Below are 16740 nucleotides of genomic sequence, written 5' to 3'. Positions count from 1 at the left end.
GACATGAAGAATATTACGAGACTTGAATCATTATGTACATGAGCATCCATGTTTAAATCATATTCCTTGAACTAGACTAAAATATGTTTGGAAGTGTGGTTGCAATTATTTTTCAAAATGTTTTTTATGTTAAAATATATCAAAATAATATTTTTTTATTTTTTTAAAATCATTTTTAAAATCAGCGCATCAAAACAATCCAAAATATATAAAAAAAAAAAATTAAGTTTTAGCAAAAAAAAATTGAATTTTAAAAAAACACAGGTTGACTCGCGTTTGCATACAGCTTTACATGAGCTGCTAGCTGAGATTGCAGACAATGCAGAGTCTTCATCTTATCATAAAATTGGGTACCAGATTCCGCATGTTAGTTTCCACAATCAAACAAACAGAAATTGACTGGACACCAACTACCAAGGCGTGGAAACTAACATCATACTTCACATCTAAATATGTCGTAAACCTAAAGCCAAAACATAGAAATGCAGGACCAAAGAATCTCAATGTGTCAAAAGGGTGCTGGAAGCATGATGCAACATGAATGAATTTACGAAATATCACCTCACATTAATTGAATCAACTACAAAACAAGTGAACGGGGGTAAATTCATAGAAGTATGAATGTTAAAAAGTGTATGTAATTCTGAAAAGAAAAAACCTCCTGCAGATCTTTGACATTACCAATTATAATTGATCTTCATCCTTCAACAGAAAAGAGCACAGAAGACAGAAAAGCATGTTATTTTGTCTCCTCAGAGGTTAAGAACCAGCTATGAAAAAGCAAGGAAGTGAACTGGAACAGCAGTAAACACAATAATCAAGGCGGAAAGAACAAAAACACCACATCAATTTCGGCAGAGTTTAGAACTTGAATTTTCAAGAGAACTCCGATAGCCTCTCAAGTTCAACAACTATCCTCCTTTACCTTGTGCAGGCTTTCCATCCAGTATCCACTGCCATAGGTAGAATAATCGCCCAGGAGATTCACAATAGGTTTCTCTGGCCAGGCCATGCAAGGTTTGAACTTTTGACATTCACAACCAAATACTCCATGCTCGTAATAGCAAATTCCAAAGCAAAATTATATGTAATGTGTAAGCCCTGTATTCATCAAATGTAGGCATTTGTTGCTAAACAAACTACTAGCCCCCTCGTATAATCATCACTTTATATTGTTTCACAGACCACAACTACGGACACAACACAGGCAGGAAAGGATCAACTTTAAACACCAACGACCACAACAGTACTGTGCGTGAAAAAAAGAATGTCTGATACCGTTCGTGCGCCATAGCCAATGGACCACTTTGCCACCACCCTTAAGAGCAAAGAATAAGAAACAGCATCACTCGAGTTAAATACCTTATAGCACAGTGCTCTCTTCACCTTCTAGCTAACAAGCCAACTGACATGATTACAAAACATGCACTGACCCCTTGAACTTTGACTCCCCTCGTTTGATGAAATAGCCAGGACACCTGCATCACAAGGAGATTGATTCCAACTAGTGGTAAGTCACCCAACTATAACTTTGGCATCGGCTGGAGCAACTTTAGAAGGGAGCACATACTCACAGTTCAGATATCCCATACCATGAATTCATGGCGAGGAATTCATTGTGAAAAGTCTCTGAGGCATGACATGCTAAAAGTTGCATGTGGTTTCAACAAATTCATGCCACAAAAAAAGAAGCTACATTGAACATAAGTATTTTCTTGATATTGGATTTCCAATAAGAACCATAAAAATGAAATTAAGAAACACATCATGAAGGATGCACAGCCAACTGAAAACACAAAATTTTATGTGATCCATTCAATTGCTAAAGTTCTCAACTGGAAAAAACAGGTGAAGTAAACAAATGGATCACGTTTAATAACACTAAGTGTAACCGACATAATTAATAAAATTCACAAATCACTAATGCTTTTGTTAGTTCTCAAATAAGAATTTCTGAGTCTCTCTATTCATGCTTCCAAGCATACAAAATCAATGAAAAACCAAGATTTTGTGATCTGGAATCCAGAAATCTCTGGGAGGACCATGGCAACACATTTGGATCTGAAAGCGGTTGGCTAGCCCACAACTTCTCAGCGGAGGAGCAAGTCTTGAACATAAAAACAGCATTTCCAACTGATGTACCAAAGAGCCAGTTATGTACATCCCAAAACAATTCAATTGCTAGCCCATCAACCAATATGGTATGGTTCCCTCGGAACTTCCACCGGAGTTGCTTCACCTGCATCACTGTCTTACAGTCCACACGAAGCAAAAGACATGGGTCACTGACACCAATCGTGTCACATTCAATCACGAGATCATGAATTTGACCATTGTCACAAAACTGAGCCTTGGTACGGAACGCTTTCTTGCCAAAAACATGCTCTCTTTTTGCAACAAAAACAGAATTGGAAGGAATAGGAGTAGCACCAGTTTTCTTGAAAGCTTCTTTTCTCATATCCCCAAGAAAGAGAGCCATTTGCCTATCCACAACAACAGCAACATAAAATCCCTCTGATGGTTCAGGCCCAGATCCAAATTTAGCTGATGAAAGGTCCCAATATACATCAATTTTACAAGAATATGCCTCTAAACTCTTAGACCCTTTTCTTTTTGAGAACAACCACGGTTTAATATCAACCTTACATAAACAATGATTTGCAGAATCATCAATCCCTACACTTAGACCTTGACCCATCAAATTCTTACTCCATGTAATAGTGATCAAGCAAGACCGGCCTCGAATTCGACATTGATACACACAAGTAACCAAATTCTGTGCATTTTTACTTGTATTTGAAGACGAAGAATCAGCCACTTGTACCCCATTTTCACCAAAACAAGATGGGAAATCTCTCATTTTGACACTAAAAGAACTGAACTTTTCTACTCCAAAACTCTCTCTAAGACTTTTCACAAACACTTGCTCCCAAATTTTGCAGCTAAAAATAACACAACAGAAAAAGACTCAGAAACTGAACTAACAGTAAATAAAAAGCAAAACTAGAAGTTAAGAAAAGAAAGGGCTCTTATCTCAAAAACCCACATAAGAAATGCTTCAAAAACAGCTAATCAAGACTTGATTTTGATCTGGGTACAGTCTAGTTTGATGCATTTCTGAAAGAAGCAGTAAATGAAAAAAGCTTTAAAAAATCCAGGGAAAAACTGCTAGCACATCTAAATTGAAGACAAAAATGAGGAATGTAGGTAAGTACTGGTGGTAAAGTAACTGATGAAAGAAGCAGACAAAAAGCAGACTTGTTTCACTGTCAATGTCATCTCTAACAATTTAAAATCAAAATTTAAGTTTTTATTACAAAAAAAAGAAAAAGAAGAAGATCAACAAACATGTATACCTCAAGAAAGTGACAGCGGAAATAACCAAGGGAACAAAATAAAAAGCAAACTGTTACTTATTTGGCAACTGTGTATTGCAGGAAAGGCTGGTCTTTGAAGAGCACTCTACACTGAGAAAATTAAAAAGCATCTCTCTTTCTTTTTTCTCTAAGGTCTCTCTCAAAGTCTCTCTCTATCTCGACTTTCTTTTTTGCCATGTCTTGTTCAAATGTAAATAAGAGAAAGAGACCGAGCCATTTATGCAAGACGGGCGGGGGACTGAGTTGAAACCTTCTGTTTCATGGAAGGGGCCGTAAATATGCAAGCTTTTTTTAGGCTTCATTTTTGCATGTATTTAAGGATCTTTAAGGAAGAAAATGAGAAGCCAAAGAAACTTTTTTACGGAGAGAAACGGTTCTTTAATGTGGGGTCCAACAAATTTAATGCAAGCACGACGTCACGTTTAATTGAGTTTTCCTTAAAAAAAAAAAAAAAAAAAAAAAACCCTTAGTTCGTGGGAGATAAAGATTTCACAAAATAATTAGTACGCGGGCAGATCAAAAGTTGGATTCAATCCTTAAAAAAAAAAAAAAAAAACACATGGATGATGTTAAATTTTAAATTGAAAAGTAAAAAAATATAAAATAATGCATCAAAAGCTTATTAACGTGTTTAACAAAAATAATAATATTAAAAAAATATTAACTATAAACAAAGACTGATCATTAATGTAAATGATGCAAATAAAAAAAAAAAAAATCTAGCAAGCTTATTCAGCATAAAAAATTTAAATTGAAAATAAAATAACTTGTTAGTGTATTAACTCTGTTTTTTATTTGTTTAGTGTTGATCTATGTCGTGCGCTAATGAATGGTCTTTCTTTCAAATTTAATCATGTTGAAGTTGGTTAAGTGTGTGCCATTTGACCAAGAAGCTCCATCGTGATGGTCAACTTATTCAAAACATTGTTTAGCTAAGAAAAAAATCAAGGATATTATTGTTTCAACCCTTGCCTAACTCGATGAGTTGGTTCAGCATGTGTCATTTGACTAATGGTTCGAATCGCGACCCAATTGCCCCTTTCAAAACCCGATTTTACTCTAAAAAAATTTAAGAGAGTTGTCATTTCAACTTTTGCTTAACTCGATCAGGCTCAAACGTAAAATAACAAAATATCAAAAAAATATCACTAAAAAAAAGTTTAAAGAGCAAAATAAAAAAAATTATGTCATATTGAATCTACCCCTACCAACTTGATTTAACTTGCTAAATGTGTGAGTAATGTCATGACATGATTATAATGAGCTAACCTAATTTAGCCGGCTATCCTTTTTGTTTTCCTTCCTTTCCTTTCTCCCCCGTTGGGCGTTCATTGGGCTCTAAAAAGATGAAGTTTATGAGCAAACTCCATAGCCACAAAAGAACTAGGACCATAATAAAAAATCCAAAAGTTATAATAGAACCAAGGATCAAATGAAAAAAAAAAAAAAAATCTTTCATTTCCCTTCACTTCCTATCTCCTCGATTGAGTTTTCATTAAACTCGGGCAGGATGAAGTTTGAGAGCAAATAAAAAAGCTATAAAAGAATTAGGGATCAAATTAAATAATAGTAGTAGTAGTAGTAGTAGTGTAGTAGTAATTAAAAAATAAGGATTGAATAAAAAAATATATAATTAGAGGCTGAATTAGAAAAAAAATAGTTAGCGCATGAAAAACACGTGCCAATGTATGAGGAAGTCATCGTATTTGGGTGACATGTGCGACTTCCTTCGGGATCCAATACAATTTTTCTTTGATGCTATTGAAATTATTTCATCATATTCCTCATTCTGCGATAACACATGTTGTCAATGAAAGCATAACTTGACTCGAATATTTTTTTTTTTTTTTTATATCTTCTCTTTTTTCTCTTGATTTTCATTAAAGAACTGAAAAAAAAAAAAAAAAACTTTTGTAGCCTTCCATAGTAGTTTGTAAGTAAAGTCACGGTGATTCCTCAAGCAAATTAGTTTTCGTTTTTATAACAACCAGAATTAGTTTTTATATATATATATATATATATATATATCTAGTTTGATTCCCACTCCACACTACGGGATGAAGCTTTTTTTTTCCTCAATGGAAAAATAGTGCAAGCATTATTAATTTTTTTTATCATAAAAAAATCTAATTAAAAACTAAAAAAATTATACATGTGTTCAATAAAAAAAAAAGAATTAAATGTATTGATAAATAATAATAAATTTGTTGATTTTAAAAAAAAATTCAGTCAAAAAATTAAGATAAAGATGTTATTTTTAAGAAACAAAAAGGTTAAATATTTGTTCAGTTTAAAATTAAAATTTTTAAAATTTTAATTAGTTTGAATTAATAAAATAAAATAAAATGTTATTTTATTAAATCAATATCAAAAACTTGTTTTTATATATCTCCCTAGGGCGTTCTTATGCCACTTAATGGACGCAGGCCTCGTGAAAAAAAAAAAAAAAAAAAATGTGTACAAGCAACTTTTGTTATTTTAATGGTTTTTACACACCACTATTATTTAGAGGGTGATTCAGAATATAATAACAATTATTTTTTAAATTATTATTAATTAACACGTGCACAAGCAGCGTTATATAATCTTGCCATTAGAGCAAATTAATATTCTCCTTAGCGGGGATTATCCTCCATTTTCTCTATTATCTTTCATTTCAGGCATGGATAATATAAATTGATTTCTTGTTCTAGTTAAGCTGATAAACAAAAATAACTTTTGAGGACCCGCACGATATGAGAATATAAAGGATAGACACTAGACAGAATATATGCATAAAGTAGTTAGCATGTTAAAGCATATTTGATATTGTAGTAATAATTATTTTTTTATATATTAAAATAATATTATTTTTAAATTTTTAAATTTATTGATAATATCAATATATCAAAATGATATGAAAATATCTAACAAATAAAAAAAAAAAATATTTCTTAAAAAACCACATCTAAAACGTAAAATATGACTTGAATATAAAATGAAAACACGATTGTTTTTTTCGTAAGGTGCCCAGCAAAGAGCGTTCATCACTCATCGGCATGCCAGCCTCATCAGAAGCCTTATTTTGTAGTGAATGAGTTGGTGTTCTATGATCTGGAGGTGGGATTCGATTCTGAACAATGGATATGGTATGATCTCTCTTTTTCCCTTTAATTATTTGGTGTGATTATAAGAAATTAATGGTTGGCTAAATATTAGTCAAATATCCTTGCCTTTATTCTGTGTCGTGTTTTATTCCTTTTTTTTAATCTCCTTTATTCCCGGCTTCACGTCTTATGCCATGTTGTGACCAAGTAACTAAGTGGAAAATAATTTCCAGAATTAATTACTTACTATAAAATGATTGTTTGGTATTAGTAATGTGGTGGAGAAATAAATGAAAAAAATTGAAAAATACGTTTTGTTTTTATGTTTTAAAAATATTTTTAAAAATATTTTTTTTACTTTAAATTAATTTTTTTAGTGTTTTTATATCGTTTTAATGTCCTGATATATTGCTAAACAAAAATTACTTTAAAAAATAAATAATATCATATTCCTAAATACCTTCAAAATCTTCAATAATGTCCATTGAAAGCTCAAATCTTATCTACTAATGTCTATAATTGATGATATATTTCCGTCTCCATGTATGATTTTATAATTACCTACCATCTTTCCATCTTTTCGAATAAAATATAATAAATAGTAACGAAAATATTTTATTCTCTTAGATCAAGTATTTAAATTAAAATTAATAAAATAGAATTTATTATAGTAAAAAAGGAAAACACTCTCTCATTCCTAGAATATATGTATAATTAGTAAACCTATGCTGTGAAAGGGGAAAAAAAGATTTTTTTTTCTAATTATTGAAAAAATATATGTATAATTGTTGGTTTTTTTAGGAGTCGAGGTAGCATTGAAGTTTGTTAGCAGAATTCTTAAGAAAAATCAAAGAATTCTTTTTTTTCTTTTTTTTTTTCTTTTTTTTTTTTTTTTTTTTACAACTATAGCTAGTACTCTATAGTTAATATATTCAACTCATATATCTTGAATTTGTTTTTGTATTATTGAATTATTATATTTAAAATCATGTTTGTTTTTATATTTTAAAAGTATTTTTTTATTTAAATTTTTTTTATTTTTTTTTTTCAAATTAATTTTTTTTGGTATTTTTAATCATTTTAATATACTAATATCAAAAATAATTTTTTAAAAATAAAAATTATTATTTTAATATAATACTTTAAAAAAATAACCGAAAGTATACTAATCATCATAAATTGAAAATTGAAGGCTACGTACCATTATTTATGTTAGGAGCAAAAGTTACTGTGATTTGACTGGGGTTATATATATATATATATTAAAAAACACTCTGTTTTTTGCAGGGAGATTTGAACTTGTGTTTAAGATAATAGAACTCTTCATAGAGTACCTTGCCCTTGTGATTTGAAAGTTCAAATCTCCCTGCACAAGAACAGAGTGTTTTTTAATATATATATATATATATAACATTAAAAATATTAATTTTAAAATTATTTTTAAAAAATATAAATTTTAAAATACAATCCAATTACATTCTCAAAGTACATCCAAGTTTGTATTCCAATTTCATGCAGGATTATGTGATGTAAACACAATTTTGTTTTCAAAGAGTATGTGATTACCTACCTATATTCCTATCTTTTTGAATAATAAAAAACAATATTGTTGTAATTATTTATATGAATAATATTTTTTTATTTTTAGTGATTTTGGTATTTGCATCTGTAACAAAAAAATATCTTAATCTCTTAGAAGTATTTAAATTGAAATAAATAAACTAGAGTTTATTATAATAAAAAAGAAAAACATAAAAATTATAAATTAGAAAATATTAAAATTTATGCTCAACTCATAGAAAATCAGCGAACCTAGTTTTTGAAATATATATATATAATTCTTGTGATGATGTTTTTTTTCCGGAGTGAGAGGTAGTATTATGAAGTTTGGTAGTAGAATTCTTAAAAAAAAATTATTTTTTGGAATCAATTGCTACCGTAAATAAAAAAGGAAAGAAAATATTACTCCAATCATTCTCTCTGTTTGTTTTTTTTTTTTTTTGACAACTACAGCTAGTACTCTATAATTTAGAATTCAAATCATATGTCCCTTAAATCAACAAGGACTACGTTGTTTTTCTTTCGTTGTTACATCATGCCTAAGCCCTAATGGTCTTAAAAGTTTCAAAAATTTATAGGCTATTCAACGGTACGAAGCATTTGGTTTGGAATCCAATCATGGAAATTGATGGCTACATATTTTTATTTATGTTCTGAGCAAAAGGTAGACACCTGCTCTGATTTGATTGGTGTTAAAACTATTTAATTTATCAAGGACATCCTAGATTCATTGGGTAATGGTTAACGCAGAAGCAATATAATATTTTTATATTTTAAAAGTATTTTTTAAAATTTTTTATTTTAAATTAATATTTTTTTTGATATTTTTAAATCATTTTGATATATCAAAATTAATTTTTTTAAATAAAAAAATATATTATTTTAATATATTTTTAAATAAAAAATATTTTAAAAAATAATTACAACTATAACCTAAACAAGTATAGCTTTAAATTTTACAGTAGAGGATTTGATGATGCGGTGGCTATGGAAAGTATTCCTTGTTTTGGCTCAGCTGTTGAAAAAGTTTTTTTGCTAATTTTTTTAAAAATCTTTTTTATTTTAAATTAATTTTTTTAATATTTTAAATTATTTTAATATACTATTATTAAAAATAAATTTAAAAAAATATTGTGCAAATCACCCTGAGATGTAAGGACATGACAACACAACCTCATATTATTGTCTTAATTGAGGTGTTAGGGGTGTGCAAAAAAAACCGGAAAACCGAAAAAACCGAGAAAGCGATTAACCGAAAAAACCGAACCGAAAAAAAAAAACGAGTGAACCGAATAGATTATATAGAAAAAAACCCCGGTTCGGTTCGGTTTTCGGTTTTGCAGTGCAAAAACTTAACCGGACCGAACCGGACCGGTTAAGAAAAAAAGGTACTCCGACTCCCTGACACATTTGTTCATATTCACTTGATTGAAAACTCACCATGTTTGACTCTCACAGTCAGTGTAGTCACTACTCTGATGCCTTCCTTAAATCTTTTAGTCTGACTTATTTTTTTTCCCTTTTCTAATTTAATTCGGTTAAATTTATTTAATCTTTATAATTATTTCTTCCTCATTCCAGACTTTGGAGATCATTATTTTTGAATAATTAATTCTTTTGCAGTTAAATTGTTATTTTTGAAAGTGAAACTTACTGTTGTAACTATCAACTCTCAATTTCTAATATTTTTTTAAATGGAATTTTTAATTTTTGACATGTAATTTAATAATCTAGCTAGCCTTAGACTTCAATAAAACTAATAATTTGGTAAAATAAAAGAGTTTGCCTAGCAGCAACTCATAAGTCCATCATGTGATGTGAGATGATGTGCTTGTGCATGCTTTAAGCGAACATAGCTAACATAGGTATAATTGCCATGAATATTGTTTGCAATAATGTATCTGTATTTAATATAGGATAAAGTCTATGTAACTCATATATTGGCATGGTATTTTGGGCTTTGATTGGACCAGCTCAAGATTAGAAGGAACAATAATTTAATTGACTATTCAAATACTTTATGGAGTCTTACACAAATCATGTAATAAACATCGTGCATCGACTATACTTCATGTGTAATCTCCTCATTGGAGTTATTAGCCATGTTGTCCTTTTAGGCTAGGGTTCATGCACCTCTAAGCATCCCTTTCCCTAAGGTAAAAGCATAGTTACAATAACCAATTCCATTTAAAAATCTGGCTTGTCACTTAGGCTTTTATAGATCAGCAAGTTGACTTAAGCTTTTATTAAAAAAAAAAAACAAATAATTTTAGTATTTTTTTTAAATGTGATATTATTTTAGTAAAAAAAATTGGTTAGATCATAGATGTAAAACCTTTTCAGGCTAGGGTTTCGAAGTCGGTGAATCACTTATCAAATAACTATCTCAGTCCAATATCTTAAATGTTAAGTAAGGTCTCAAGATATGATTTATATTATTCTCTAACACTCCCCTATCAAGTAAAAACCTTTAAGCTTAAACTTGCACAGATCCACACTTACATTGTGCTTAATTTTTATCAAATAAATAAGGATGATGAAATTCAAACTCTTAACTATTTGATCATCAATGCTTCTGATACCATGTTAAAAAATCATCTACACTCAATAGCTTAAGCTGTAGGTAAAATTTCAAGATATAATTTATATTATTCTTTAATATCACTGGGTCAATCTATTATGTTAGGTCGATTTTTATAATTATTATTAAAAATAAAATTAATAATCTGAAAACTAAAAAATTTAAAACATCATAAAGTTTGTGGATATAAAAAAAGAAGAGATAAATTTAGAAAGAAATACATGCAAATATACAGAGGAAGCACCAGATGGTTGAGAGAGTGGGACATTCACGCGAGAACAACGGGGAGGAAAAAGGAGTGCTGAAGGGCAAGCTGCTTTGTGAAGCTTTTGCCCTCTCTGTGTTCGCTTTGGTACTTTTTATCATATCTTTGATCTTTTTGTTCCGTTCCTGCTGAGGTTGCAATCATGGATACAACCACATTTTGATGTGGATATGTATATTTATAGCCTTGATCTTCAACTTGATAATTCCCTATTTATCCATTAGAGGATTTGTGTGTTTGTTATTAGTTGTTTTTAAGAGTATTTTTTATTTTAAAATATATTAAATTATTTTTTTTCAATTTTTTTTTAATATTATCACATTAAAAGCCATTGAAAAACAATAAAAAAAAGATCTTGGGCACACCTCCAGCTCCAAGCAAGATTGCCTAATCTCCTTGTCCAATGGAACTTGAACAACAAGACTGACGGTGATGATTTTCTTTATTGGGAGTTGAGCTTTGTGAAAAAAATATTAAAAGCTAAAAAAAAAGATTAAAAAATTAACATTCAGATTGACATTTTGGCATTGGAGTAGCAAGCAATCTTTTGATCTTTTCCTTTTAAACACAGTGACTGCTTTAAGGGTCCCTTTTCGACTTGTTATCTTTGGGCCACATTTCCTGGGCTAGGTCCATGAGTGGGGTAAGCTTTTCAGTTTGAGCCCAAATTTGAGCACTGTCACATTTCCTGGCATGATCATTTGCTTTTTTCTTAATGCTGGTTGTTTGTATAATATATTTTTTTAAAAAGAAAGAAAATCTTATTTATGATATATAATTTCAATGATAAATATCCCCACTTTATTGAATGCTATAACAAGCTCGGCTTATATAATATTATAAATATAAAATCTGTCTGATTTAACAAGTTAATTTTGATGATATTTAGCCTGGATCGAGTTTTATTGAACATTAAAATTTTTTTTATTTTTTAAAAAATTAATTTTGACATCATATTAAAATGATTTAAAAATATTAAAAATATATTAATTTGAAGCAAAATAAAAAATAATTTTAATTTTTTTTAAAACACTTTTTAATTATAATGTCTAAAACATTGCTAGGGGTGGGTGGAACAAATCCCAAGAGAGTTGGTTTTAATAAATATAAGGAAAAATAATTATTGGATACCACATGCACTTGCCATGTATATCTAATTTAGCAAGAAATAATGTTGTTGAAAATATAGTTTGGATGTTGATTGAGATTTTAGTATTGGTTGTTTTTAATTTTTTTTTTATTTTAGAATATATATATTTTTTTATTTTTTAAAATTTATTTTTTATATTAATCTATAAAAATGATTTAAAAATATTAAAAAAAATTTATAATAAAAAAATTAAATTTGAATAAAAAACAGTTTAAAATTAACTTTCAGAAAACGCCTTTAAGACGAAGATATCCATCGTTGGACCTTCTTAGCTGGACAACCATATCTTGTTAAAATCCATTGCTTGTCTTCATTAACAATTTCACATTGGCTATGACAACTGAAATTTTAAAGTTTTTCCTCAAACTAGTCACCTTTCTTGTTGTTTTGTTCTTTGAGAGAGAGAGAGACAGGTGGTTTTGGAAGGTAGCTAAGATCGAATTGTTTTATTGTTCACTTTCTTGCGTACTTCATTTTTGTTTCTTTATCTGTTGTTTTTAGCTTAGAGAGAGGGAGGGGATTTAGTTTGGTGTCCAGGGAGAGATAGAGATGATGAATCATGAGTGCTGTCTAGTTATGGATGCATGGATAAGGGAAGCACAAGAGGCAACAAAGTTGGTGGAGGACATAGAAAGCAGAATAAAGAACAAAGACTTAGCCGAAGAAAATAGGCTCAGAGACATTGCTCAATCGAAGCTAATCGAAGCTGGAGTCAAGCTTGATCGCCTTGAATCACTCCTTCATAACCCACCTTCAAAGCCTGCCTTGTATGTTCCATATCCTTCACATCTTGCCCTTATGGGTGTTTCTCTACTTTATTTTGAAACAGACTATAATTTCTGTTTCTGCTAGTGTTTTACTGCTGTTTATTGATCTTCCATCTTCAATTTCTCAAATGTTAATCTTCTGATGCTTGATATACTTCACTGTATCATTGAGCGATTAATCCTATTTTCTTGTTGTCTTTTTGTAATTTGAGTTTCTGTGAATTGCACTTTTGTAAAAAATGAAAAATAAAAATAAAAATCACGGATCTCATGAGTCAAATGGAAGGGAAATCAGCAATAATTAGTGGGTTTGAACTGAAAGACTTTTCAGTTTTTCCCAACATTAACTGCTGTAATCTGTGTAACACTTGAAAGCATTCATCAATCTAGCACTCAATAAGCTTCCATAGAAGTAAATAATCTGTTGCAGCAGTGGTTTTACAGAACTAGAGAAGATTCGGAATTTCGATGGAAAATGCTATCGGATTTACAGCTAAGAACACGAGCACTGGCTCTCCGTCTCTATACATCAACAAAGAGGTACAGCTGGTTTCATGTCCTCATTCCTCTTGAATGTTAGCTGCAGAAAAGTAAGGATCAATCTTTAAATTGGTTTGATCTTGGTATGTGCATACAGGGCAGGAGGTTTTCTGGCTTCAACTACCACTGGAACCAGTAGAGCAACCAACAGCCTTGATCAAGGTAATGCTTTAAAATTTAATGTATGTGGTCAAGCATATAAATCTCATGTCACAGCATTGCTATTCTGCAACTTCAGTGAGAATAAACATACCGAAAACTTAGTGTTATTGCCTGGTTATTTCTTTTACTGTAAATGATTGGTTAACCTTAGCCTTGGATTCCTTCATAACAAAACTGGGGCACCCAAAAAGGTACTCGAAATATAGTGGCATCTCTGATCAGATTTATGAGGAAAGAGTTGGCATGGTGGATTTGTAGTTTATCCAATCATTAGATCCATTAAGCCTCCTTCATACATTGTCTTAAGTGGATTTGTAGCACTTGCCAGTGACCCAAAACTCAGATATTGTAGGTATTTTGCAAGATCAGGCTTGAATCACCACAAACTATTTAACCTTCAGGAGTAGATTTATTCTCCTCTTCAGTGGCTTTCAAGTTCAGCTTGCCGACTGCGGAGACACATCACAGTAACTTCCACTTTGCTGTGTTAATTTTAAAAATCCCAACAAAACACACACTACACACTAGTGTGCTCAAAGTTGGCGATTTTGATGCTTGAGAGGTCTTACTTTTTATGCCTTAAAGAAAAAAAATGGCGAAATGGAAAATATTTCAGCTAACCTATCCAATGGTGTCCTGCAGATCAGAAAAGGAAGTTGCTCTCCAAATTCGATCCAGAGCTGCTCATGCTGCTTACTGTAAGTATTTAAATACACAATTAGATGTTCCTAATATTTTCTTCTCATTAGGCTTTTGACACTGTCATGTTGGTTCTGCTTCTCCTTGCAGTCAGAGGATACAACTCAAGATCAAGTGCAGGTACATTCCTTGAATATTCATTCAAGGGTGTTCTACCATTCAAATTTCCATTTTTTTCTTGTTCCTATCATCATCATCATTAATATTTTCTCTTAATTTTTGTGGATAAGCAGTTCAAGGATTCTGGTTCCTTTGTTTCAACAAGTTTAATCAAGAAGGTGTGCTGGACCTTCTGTTTGATTCTTGGAGCAGCTGCACTGCTATTTGTCTTGGTTATAATCTCCGCAGTAATATAATCTACATACTCTGCCTATTTGTTTGCTATTATAGTTTTTCATTCTATCAGAAAAGTCCCAATATTTCCTTCATGTAATTGTTAATCGTTTGACATTTTAGAATCGAGGAGCTCTTTTATGGGGGCATGGAATGTATAGTTACATCGATAAGAATAGGAAAAATTATATCATTTATTAAAAATTCTGTCGTTGTTAATGCTTTTAACCATTCTAATGCCTTCGAGAAGCATGGTAGGCAAATGTTAAAAGGAGATTTTGTAAACTATGTCAAAAGGTAAATGCTGTGAAGACTAGTCTGGAAAGAGAGGTTGTGAATTTGAGATGGACCACGCGTTAAAGCAGAAAAAGAGTTGATTACGCTAGATGGGGAGTGGTGGTGGTTGAAGGAATCGTAGCACTTATCAGTTGACTTATCAACCAAAAAGTACTCTGCTGTCTGCATATCTTCACAGAAGCCAGCATCGACCTCCTTGAGAAAGAGTCCAGGAGATAGCATTTTGACCAAATTATAGAAGAAACGTAATTCGAAAACCTGAAGAAGTTCTTGTGTTTTCTTATTTGAATGCTTTGCCAGTTTGGTCCTGGTACGCAAATTTACCACAAGTGATTCTAAGAAATCTTTGTAGCCTTCGAGAAACGGCAGAAACTTGAAACAATTTGCCTAAACTAAAGAGCTTCCTGCATGTGGGGAAACAAATGTATATTTTGGATTGCAATCCAATTATAGAGAACAATAAAATACCATAAATCAAGGACTTTGAATAATTGAAAATTGTAATTTATTTTCATAATTGTTTAATTGTATTTCTACTTACACTTTTTATTGGTTGATTTTATATTATCAATAAAGTTTCTCTTTTTTAGCAAACATTTTCGTGTGTCGAGTTTTAAACTCTTTTTTGCTTTATCAGTGGGTAGCACTATTGCCCATTATTCTCCGCCTACCATTAGTTTTTTTTTTTTTTATTTACTTTCTTTTCTTAACCTTTTTGTTTTTGTCAATTTTTAAAATAATCATTGAGATTTAAATATTATCTTTAACTATAAATATCAAACCTATGAAAATTTTTGTTCAAAATCTCCACAAGTTTGAGATGGCATGAAGATCCAAAGGCAAAGCTTCTGCATCAATCTGCAAGCAATTGATGACTCTAATCTTCTATATGAATACTCTGCCATGCACATATATAAACTATAAAAAGGATGATTTTTAGAATGTGGAGAGAATGAGGGGCCGGCAGGATACAACATCTGGATAAGAACGACCAAGGGAAGCTTTGCAATAGAACAGTATGCTCAGTTACATTTCAACTGTTCTTTTCTTTGGTAAGAGAATCCAGCTGATCACTGACTCAAGATAGCGATGCATGTCTCCCATCCCCTTTGTATTGGTGCTACTAGTTGTTCTTGTTCAACAAGATCGCTAAACTTCATAGTAATAATTAATAAGATCAAACTAATTACATAAAATCTGCGCTCTAGCACAGATCATTTAGATTTTGAGTACTGTCAACTATTGCTCAACAGTAATTCATTAGTGGACGTGGTGGTTATCATAATTAGATCAAACTAATTACATAAAATCGGGCTGTAGCTCCAGTGATGTGAGCATGATTTTTGTACATAATTTCATGTAAAAGTGAAAGCAGCAGCCCGACAGGTTTGGTGGCCATCTTTTGACAAGAAAAGGTACCGACAATTTATATGAATTATACGAGTACGAAATTAAACAGTACATATTGAAGAGTGCTATAGAAAGGGGTCTTGTAGTTGTCTGAGGATGGAACTCTCTCCTCTCACTAGTGGAAAATTTGCTTTGTTGAGACAGGGCAGCCACAGGCTATCGGAAATGTGTTCTTAGCATGCATATAGCCTGCTGCTGCAAGCCTGCGAGAGGATTCTTGAGTGTTAGATACATGGTGTTCTGAATTCACTTTTGTATAAGCAAACTAGGCAAACATCTCTCTCTCTCTCTCTCTGATTTCTTCTCCTCTATATGTTTCGTTGGTTTTCACCTTTCACCTCCATGAAATAGTCAAAATGGGGTGGCTGCAGTCCCTCTTTTCTCCCTTGAAGAAGCTGTGGTTTCGCAAGCATTCAACAGCTCATAAGAAGAGTACGTTCTTGTTCTAGACTGCATCTCTAAGCCTTGTTGATCTGATTTTCTTCTGTTGTTTGCCATTTGTTCCCAGTCTTT

The 16740-nt window shown here is 31.2% G+C and overlaps 2 protein-coding genes across 4 annotated transcripts; one reads left to right on the top strand and one right to left on the bottom strand.

Annotated features, from left to right (window-relative positions):
- Positions 1–641: 641 nt before the first annotated feature.
- LOC118044065 (uncharacterized) lies at positions 642–3670 on the bottom strand. 3 transcript variants are annotated; one of them, XM_073403859.1, is made up of 3 exons: positions 3357–3670; positions 3047–3117; positions 642–2942 (listed from the first exon to the last, which is right to left on the bottom strand). In XM_073403859.1, the coding sequence occupies exon 3, from the start codon at positions 2858–2860 to the stop codon at positions 1964–1966; it is 897 nt and encodes a 298-aa protein (XP_073259960.1). In that variant the 5' UTR covers positions 2861–2942; positions 3047–3117; positions 3357–3670; the 3' UTR covers positions 642–1963. The 3 variants fall into 3 exon arrangements, with proteins under 3 accessions (XP_073259960.1, XP_073259959.1, XP_073259961.1); XM_073403858.1 differs by having other exon boundaries at positions 642–3117; XM_073403860.1 differs by lacking the exon at positions 3047–3117.
- An 8659-nt stretch (positions 3671–12329) lies between these two features.
- Positions 12330–14724, top strand: LOC118044067 (uncharacterized). The gene is made up of 6 exons (XM_035052228.2): positions 12330–12786; positions 13231–13326; positions 13424–13488; positions 14131–14186; positions 14278–14307; positions 14421–14724. Exons 1-6 carry the CDS (start codon positions 12569–12571, stop codon positions 14541–14543), a joined length of 588 nt encoding a protein of 195 aa, XP_034908119.1. The 5' UTR covers positions 12330–12568; the 3' UTR covers positions 14544–14724.
- Positions 14725–16740: the final 2016 nt, after the last annotated feature.

The sequence above is a fragment of the Populus alba genome, chromosome 13 (assembly GCF_005239225.2).
Source record: "Populus alba chromosome 13, ASM523922v2, whole genome shotgun sequence".
NCBI lineage: Eukaryota > Viridiplantae > Streptophyta > Magnoliopsida > Malpighiales > Salicaceae > Populus > Populus alba.
The sequence above is the reverse complement of the archived record's forward strand: the minus strand, read 5'-3'. Positions and strand labels throughout refer to the sequence as shown.